Source organism: Scardinius erythrophthalmus (genome assembly GCF_964197995.2).
Source record: "Scardinius erythrophthalmus genome assembly, chromosome: 10".
Classification (NCBI taxonomy): domain Eukaryota; kingdom Metazoa; phylum Chordata; class Actinopteri; order Cypriniformes; family Leuciscidae; genus Scardinius; species Scardinius erythrophthalmus.
In genome coordinates, this window is record NC_138230.1 from 15,485,755 (window position 1) to 15,495,073 (window position 9,319).

The 9,319-nt window shown below is 38.7% G+C and overlaps 1 protein-coding gene across 2 annotated transcripts in view; it reads left to right on the plus strand.

Annotated features, from left to right (window-relative positions):
• ago3b (argonaute RISC catalytic component 3b) overlaps positions 1-7,476 on the plus strand; it is a 27,584-nt gene extending 20,108 nt beyond the window's left edge. For both annotated transcript variants that reach the window (XM_081377234.1, XM_081377235.1), the window contains exons 13-19: positions 1,077-1,236; positions 2,099-2,189; positions 4,475-4,669; positions 6,115-6,249; positions 6,349-6,450; positions 6,605-6,804; positions 7,221-7,476. In XM_081377234.1, coding sequence (XP_081233360.1) covers positions 1,077-1,236; positions 2,099-2,189; positions 4,475-4,669; positions 6,115-6,249; positions 6,349-6,450; positions 6,605-6,804; positions 7,221-7,329 — 992 coding nt within the window. In that variant the 3' untranslated portion in view covers positions 7,330-7,476. The remainder of the gene's footprint in view (positions 1-1,076; positions 1,237-2,098; positions 2,190-4,474; positions 4,670-6,114; positions 6,250-6,348; positions 6,451-6,604; positions 6,805-7,220) is intronic.
• Positions 7,477-9,319: the final 1,843 nt, after the last annotated feature.

Genomic DNA, 9,319 nt, shown 5'->3' on the forward strand with positions numbered 1-9,319 from the left:
ACAAACGCTTCACTTTTAAATATCGGCTTCCCAGCCAGTGTATAATCGTTAGGCAATCATAACATACATTGATTCTCGTGGAAAAGTGAAAATTACAGGTCATGACTCCTTTAATATTTCTGGTTACAACAAAAAAAATATTCTCTACTGTTCAAAATGTTGTGGTTGGTAATATTTTTTTTGTGTGTTTTTGAAAGAAGTCTCTTATGCTCAAAGAGGCTGCTTTTATTTGATCAAAAGTACAATAATATTTTAAAATATTGTTCTATTGTAGTTTATATTGTAAATATTGTAGTTTTCAGCAGCCATTAATCCAGTCTTCATTGTCACATGATCCTGATTTGGTGCTCAAGAAACATTTCCTATTATTATTCATTTTGAAAACAGTTGTGCTGCTTAATATTTTTGTTGAAACCATGAAACATTTTTTCAGGATTATTTAATGAATAGAAATTTCAAAAGAACAACATTTATTTGAATTGGAAATCATTATCAGTTTTGATTAATTTAATGCATCTTTGCGGAATGAAAGTATCAGTTTCTTTTAATAAAAAAATTTACTGGCCCCAGACATTTAAATGGTAGTGTATATGTAAAATATGTAATAATATATTGTAATGAAATATGATTCAGTGTTATACAGGATGATACACAAAAAATGTGTTGTCTGTATAACTGACACCCAGATGTGTGCAACAGTTCAACATATTGTAGTCTGTACCTGTGTCAAATCAAATTATTCGTACAACACCCTGAACACAGGTATGCAATCGCCACAGCATATCAGTATGGATAACAAGTAAATGTTATATACACATACAGCATACAAATTACAATATACACAGTATACATGTTAAGGGACTCATATACAAGTAGTAAACAATATACATTTGACCTCCAACGCGAAAAACTGCCAAAGTGGTTTGGAACTTGTAACACGTCAGTCATACTCGTCGCCATCTTGTTTTTGTTTTGTTTTTGTCAAATTAAATTATTTAAATTTGGTGTTTATTTTCCCATGATATATTCTTTGAGTTGCTGGCTGTTGCACTGAAGTCTGTGTTCTCGTTCTCCAGCGGAAGTGAAACGTGTTGGAGACACTCTTCTGGGAATGGCAACTCAGTGCGTTCAGGTGAAGAATGTGGTGAAGACCTCCCCTCAGACCCTCTCCAACCTGTGTCTCAAGATCAATGTCAAACTTGGCGGCATCAACAACATATTGGTACCCCATCAGCGGTAAGAGAAATCGAAAGTGAATTAAAGGAGAACTCCGGTCAATTTTAACATTGAGCTCATTTTTTTGTAAATTTGGAGTGCTGTCAATACAGAGAACAACGACAAAAATCGGTGTTGCCTACACCGTGTTATCCTCTTTTTAAAATTTGCACCCTGTTGACTTCAATGGGGCAAGTTTTAAACCAGCTTTTAGCCTCTTGACATCCTTGATGTGTCATTACAAGTGACCAGCCAATGTGAGTGATTCCTTCAGAGTGATCACAGGTGAATCTGACTGCAGTAGATGTGAAAGATATGTATAAAAATGAAGTTAATTCGGCCAGCGCTCATACCTGTATTTACATCCTGTTTTCGGTTGAAGTCCATAGTAGTCGATTGTCGAGTTCACGCGCGTGATGATAGGTAACTAAGCAACAGTGGAGAACTCGACAATCGACTACTATGGACTTCGACCGAAAACAGGAAGAAAATACAGGTATGTGCGCTGGCCGAATTAACTTCATTTTTATTCATATCTTTCACATCTACTGCAGTCAGATTCACCTGTGATCACTCTTAAGGAATCACTCACATGACCTGTGCACTTGTAATGACACATCAAGGATGTTAAGAGGCTATAAGCAGGTTTAAAACTTGCCCCATTGAAGTCAACAGGGTGCACATTTTAAAAAGAGGATAACACGGTGTAGGCAACACCAATTTTTGTCGTTGTTCTCTGTACTGACAGCACTCCAAATTTACAAAACAAATCTCCTTTAAGTCCGTTCCATTTCAGTGAAAACTTAATTCTCTGGTTAGGACACACTTTCCTTAAATGTACTAAACACCTTGTTTGTGTGCATTTATATTGTTTGTTTTTTAGCCCATCTGTTTTCCACCAGCCCGTCATTTTTCTGGGAGCTGATGTCACTCATCCGCCCGCAGGAGATGGAAAGAAACCCTCTATTGCAGCTGTGAGAAAGACAGACAACATATACACACCTTTCATATAGGGCTGCACGATAATGGTTAAAATGATAATCACGATTATTTTGCTCAAAATTATAATCGCGATAATTAATCACGATTATTCTCATTTGAGAAACTACAGAGATAGAGAAGAGACAGTTAACGGTTTTGCACGAGTATTTGCGCAAAATCCGCGCAGATTTGGTTTACACGAATTTTCCCAGCAAAGTGAGTAAACATAATAACATGCCAAATTGGCCAGTGATTTGACAGCGATACCCACCAAAGTTCATTTTTAGCCACATTAGTGTTAATTTCAAACCATCAGACTTCATTTAACCAACTACAGCTTCCTCAGACAGCAAGTCAATACAAATGGCATGATTTAACGTTAAATGAGCGCTTTGTGATTCGTCTTCACATTAGATCTTCTAAGCGACACATTTCGGTTGAAAATGAGACAAAGTACAGACCCAGATCGCTCAGCAAATTCGTACTGCAAATAAAAATAGTCTACTTGTTGATACACACTGAAAACGGGCAGTGGCTGTCGTTTTCAACTGATTCACATCATGAAAAAACAGATTTAGTCACACAAACAGCACAAGAAACAGATTGGCTCCGCGGTATAACAATTTCATGCAAACAGAATATCGCTGTGCTTTTTCGCAGTGTAGAGCGCACGCGCAGGGTTGCCAGATTGCACCGATTAAGTAAAACACGAGGCATAAAATGTAAGAGAAAAGCTGTGTTTGGGTAATTTGGGAGATTTAAACTATTCAGATCTGGCAACCACAAACATCAATGCTAGTGGGGACTTGTTTACAATGCTAATGTCCAATAAAAAAAAAATAAACGTTTTCAGGATAAAAAACGAGCGGGAAAATATTGCGACGATTTTTTTAAATTAATCGAGAGAGGCAGATATCGTTATCGCGTTCAAAATACGATTAATCGTGCAGTCCTACTTTCATATCAGATACTTTACAATTTCATCACATGAATGTAGTGTTACATTATATGACCACGCTCTTATTCTTGCAAATGCTTTTAAACCATTCAAACGCAATAAGACACAAAAGAGAACGCAGGGCATTACTGCCGTGTGCCACATCTGAATCTCCTGTCTGTGTGACACACACGACTCGAGCGCACAGAAAGTGGCTTCAGACAGCGCTTGAACAGACAAAAACACACAACATTATGCCAAAAGGCCCGTTTTGTTGAGTATCCTAACAAGCAGTCTTAAATGAGTTAGATTAAGTCTTAAATGAATGTAAAGAGATGCATGTCAGATCCACGTGATGTGCGTCAGGTCTTAAAGTGACTGCTAAATATTAAGGATTTAAGGATAATTAAGAATAATCAAAGAACAAAAGAGCTTTAATAATGTTTCATCTATGTTTCATTTAACATTTATGCAGTGAAGAATGTGTTTCAAAAGTGTTTGATAACTTTATGCAATTGCTTTATCCTACCTGTTAGACCTACCTGAAAATCTTAAAACACTGTTTACAAGAGTGTCAAAAACAATAACTTTTTGTGCATTTTGTCAGGGCAAGTGTACATCTGAACTGTTCTGTCTGGGCCTAAATGTTAAAATGGCTAAAATTGAGGGAAAAAAATCTATTTCATAGAGACATCATTAGAAGTATTGGTATCGGTGATGCCTTTTTTCATAAAAAGATGCTGTTAAACAAATATTTTAAATAAAGGCTGCTGTCTTTATGTTGTTTCTTTCTACATTCATTTGTAGTTTAAATGTGAAATTATTACAATATAAAAATATATGAACAACTTGAATTAATCGTGATTAATTACAGAAAAATATGCGATTAATTAGTTGATTTGTTTTTTATCGTTTGACAGCACTACATTTGCAACATCTCAAATCATATAATAATAAGCGACCTGAAAATTGTCGAACAGATGTGGATATTTAAAAGTCGGAAGAGTGAAATGGCTTCTCGAACAAGAAAAAATGTAGAGCGGGATTTTGTCCATCGGGAATTGATTGGATCATTGTGGTTTGCTATTGCTGTGATCTCATGTGAATGACAGGTTGTCCTGTCATTAGAGAAGAGAAGAGAGATCATTGCAAAAGGGAGGGAAATTATTTTGATTAAAGATTACGAGGGCACACAAATAAATAAAAAAATGATGTGCACGAATAAATCATTTATAATAAACACTGCAATAAAAATAAGAGTTGGCATTTTTAATTTCATGGTGACTAAAGAAATACTGCTATTTTTCTCCCTCTCCTCACTTCAAATTTGTTGCTGAACAGGTGGTGGGTAGCATGGACGCTCACCCCAGCAGGTACTGTGCTACAGTCCGTGTCCAGAGGCCCAGACAGGAAGTGATTCAAGACCTGGCGTCCATGGTGCGAGAGCTGCTCATCCAGTTCTACAAGTCCACCCACTACAAACCCACCAGAATCATCTTCTACAGGGATGGTGTGTCTGAGGGACAGTTCAGACAGGTGGGGCTCTCCAGTTACACTCTCTCTGTCTTATGAACAGTATTCATTTTCATTTCTTCAGGTCTTAAAGGAGTAGTTCACTTTAAAATGAAAATTAGCCCATGATTTACTCACCCTCAAGCCATCCTAGGTGTATATTACTTTCTTCTTTCAGACGAATACAATCGGAGTTATATAAAAAAATATCCGGGCTCTTCCAAGCTTTAAAATGGCAATGAATTGCAACCAACAGTTCAAGCTCAATAAAGTGCATTCATCCATCATAAACGAACTCCACACGGCTCTGGGGGGTTAATAAAGGCCTTCTGAAGCGAAGTGATGAGTTTTTGTATGAAAAAAATCCATATTTAAAACTTTATAAAGTAAAATAACTAGCTTCCGGCAAATGAACATTCGGATTGACGCACTGCGCTACTTCTGACATCACAAGTTGCGTAAGTTGCGCTTTAGGCGCAAGTAGACTGCATTTGGCCGGAAGCTTGAATTTGATTTTGTAAAGTGTTAAATATTAATTATTTTTCTTACACAAACTCATCGCTTCGCTTCAGAAGGCCTTTATTAAAGCTGCAGTCGGCAAGTCTGGCAGATTGAGGGGAATTTTGAATGTTTACTACTCTCATTATTACCCTCCCCCACTACCACAGAGCACCCTCCCATCAAATTCGTGCTCGTCAGTGCGTATGCACCAGATTTTCTGTGAACGTGCCTGTCTCTTCAGCATCATTTTCTTTTCCTTGGTTGGTTTGGACCTCCTAGCTCTGGTTGTTAACCGAGGAATTGGAAGCTTGTTAGTAGATTTTCTCTCCGCCATCACGCTTCGTACAATCCAACACACCTGTGAACTTCAGGCGTGTGCATGTGATATTGTGATGTGCGCGAGGGGGGATCTGTGGCGCGTGCACAAACTGTGATTGACAGTCAGATCTCACTCAGCCCTGTGCTGATTGGACAAGAAGAACCGGGAGCGGTGGATTTTTGCACAAAAACAAAAAAAAAAGTGAACTACTCCTTTAAGCCTGGGACACTCCAAGCCGACTTTAAAGAACTAGCGCCGATGAAAACCGACGGTGTTGTCGTCTCTCGTTGGCTGCGTCAGCATGCAAACTAGCATGTGCATTCTGCGCTTGCGTGTAAGGAGTTAACCGTCTACATCAGCAGGTATCAATAGTCTTTATTAGTCACTCAAAAAGAGGAACCGAAACAAGGATATATGAAAAAAAGCAGCACCTGCTAGTCGCTTTTTGGAATGCTCGGGTAGGATAACATAACATTAGACCAGCCTTCTGCCTGTGCCGTCTTGACTTCCTTGCTCTCTTTCATCACTTTCAGACACTTTTTCAGACACTCGCTTGGTGTGTCCCAGCCTTAAAAAAGATCTTAAAGTTTTACATTTGATTTTTAAAAATGTGCAGCAACCCTTCTGTATCTTATGTCTTTCCTTCTAGGTGCTGTACTACGAGTTGCTGGCCATACGCGAAGCTTGTATCAGCCTTGAGAAGGAATATCAACCGGGGATCACCTACATCGTCGTACAGAAACGTCACCACACTCGTCTCTTCTGCGCTGACCGCACTGAGAGGGTGAATATGAGAGAGTTCTCTGGAAAACTTTGTCACTTTTTCTCACTTTTGCAACTCGCACACTCACTTTTTCGTAATTTTCGTTTATTTATTTTAAAGGTGGGCCGCAGTGGTAACATTCCAGCAGGTACCACAGTGGACACTGATATCACCCATCCTTATGAATTTGACTTTTATCTGTGCAGTCATGCTGGAATACAGGTATGAACACACACAGCCATGAGGACAACAGTACTAGTGCATTTTTAGGCCTTTTTTATGGCATTATTGCCTGATGTATTGAGTGATTAATTGCATTCACAATCACAAAAATTGGAAGAATTGAAAAAATTATTATTTAACCCCATTTACCCAGGGTACAAGCCGACCTTCACACTACCACGTGCTATGGGACGACAACTGCTTTACAGCCGACGAGTTCCAGCTCTTGACCTACCAGCTGTGCCACACATACGTGCGCTGTACCCGCTCCGTCTCCATCCCTGCACCAGCCTACTATGCCCACCTGGTGGCCTTTAGAGCCCGTTACCATTTAGTGGATAAAGAGCATGACAGGTGAGGGATTTACTGGACTAGTTGATGATGTCTAGCTACATAGAAGTAGAAATTCTCTTTGTTTAAATGAAAGGCTTTTAGAAGCTGTCAATCACCTTGATTTGAATAGGCTTTGCATATTCTTGGTTGCCATAGGCGCTCTTTTGTTAAAGTGAGCCAGAATATCCATCATTTCAATGATTCAAAGTCTTGGTTTGAATTCAGGAAGTTGAGTTATTCAAGCTAACCACCTAAAAGACAGTCAGATTCATACAGTCAGGTTTTTATGCAGCAATACCATATAAAAGTCTTTATATGGTAAAGAGGTTTTTCCTTTTTCTGCAGGGAAAGTTTCATCTCCTTGGTATGTCAGGGAAAATGTACGATTTCAAAGTGTAAATTTAGGCGTCTGCTCATTGCTTTCTCCTCTTTCACAGCGCGGAAGGCAGCCATGTGTCGGGCCAGAGCAATGGCCGAGATCCTCAGGCCCTGGCCAAAGCTGTGCAGATCCATCACGACACTCTGAGGACCATGTACTTTGCTTAGCCCCGCCTCCACACACCTGTCAATCATCTGTCATCACGCACTTAGCGGAGGAAGGCTTCTCCCAATCACAGGCTGCTAAAGAGAACCAAATGTAACAGAACTTACAGGAGGAATGCAATAGAAAAACAGCCAATCTTTCCAATTGCCTTCGCTTACTGATTGTTTTTAATATGTAGATTGCAGCTATACCATTATTTATTAGATTTGTAGATCTGTTTAACTTTAAATTTTGCCAGCTTAGGTCACAAAACCAAGCTTAAAGGTTTGCTCGATCAAATCGTGCTAGATCAGCGAATGAGGCAGTGTTATTTCTTTAGGACAGGAGTGATTTGCCCTGCTCATGCCGATTTCTCCTACAGAGTTTAGTTTCACAACTAATCAAACACGCATGAAGCTGGACATCAATGTCTTCAGGTTCAGATGAAAAAGAGTGTTCGAACAGAGTTGAAACTCATCTTTGAAACACCTTTGGTTTAGGTTTGGTGAAGGACTTTGGAGGAATGCCACTAGAGGGCAGTGTAAGGTTTTGCTAATAGTTTGCAATGACATTGGTCCTGTTGGTCCTGCACTGTTCCTCTGGACATTTATTGCGCTAATCTGTGACCAGTCTTGATACTTCACCAGTAACTCTTACTAGTAAATCATGTTTTTCCAGAAAAATCTACTCTATAATCTGCAAAAAAAGACAACTGAAATGTCATTCCATTTTGTTCCAACCAGTCGGAGATCCATGTTTGTCCCTTTACATCTCATTTACCATGTGTCCATGTCTTATTCCGCTTTTTGAACATTGGAGACACCACTTTTCTTCCAATTCCACAGTCTTTCAAATGATTCTTTATACCTCTGTGATACATTAACTTTGTGGTCCATGCACTGCCTGGAAAATTTTGCTCCTTGCGGTTCCTGTCGTCTTTCCTCTCGGCTCGCTCATTAAGCAGCGGTGACAGATTAGCTAAGGGCTGCAGAATCACCAAAAGAGGAACTTTGAACTTTGAAACTCAAGGGTCGGTAAAAAAGTTTCCACGTAGTTAACCATATGTTATTGTATGTGCGTTGAACGCTTTGTGCCTCATTCGGTTTGTGTGCGCGTACAACGCAAGTGTTCGAATCAGTCCGAGCGTGACTGTAACACACTCGATGGATGTGTGTGCACATATAATTCCACCCAAGGCAACTCAGAGGCCTGTTATACATTATTATTCACTTTACAGCTGTTGGACATTTCATTCTCATTTGTTCTTTGAGCTTATTTATAATGTTGCTTTTAACTTGCATTGTCAATAGTGCATCTGTAAATTATCTATTTAATTTATCAGTTTCTTAATTTAGCATTTTAGCCCTGTGAACTTTGACAAAAACTGTCCCATAAGCCTTTTAGTGCAATAAGCCAATTATTGACGGCTCTGTCGTAGATTTTCATATACAGTGCAAACAGTACCTTATGAGTGAATGCTTTCATTTTAAAAATGTTTTTTTTTTTTTTTTTTTTTTTTTTTTGTATGTGGCATTGTGTAAGTGAACTCGAACTCCATGGATTTGGCAGGTTTTATTGAAATGAATGATGTGTTTTATGGCTGGAATGCTGGGTTGAGTTTGCAGCAGAGGTGGTTACTCTCTTGGATATGTTGAATGGAAAAGGCTCAGTTTGCTATTAAGATCTCGGACAGACCTTTCATGTTAAAAGTCAAATGAGACAAAGTGCCTGTTTTATAGGAAATATCCCTAAAATGCAATTCTATTGGGGTACGTTTTAATGAAATATATATTTAAAGTAAGTGGATGTACATACGGTTGGACAGATATTTAGCTATTGAAATTGTTGTTATTAAGGTCATTTTGTTGTTAAGGGCAATTTGAATAGTTGAACTGACTAAAAGTCCCGGATCATTTTCTTTCTTTCAAATATTTGAACTTTCAAACTGTCTTTTGAGCGTTCAAACTTTCAAAAGCTCTTTTTGAATTTTCAAACATTTGTTTGAACTTTCAA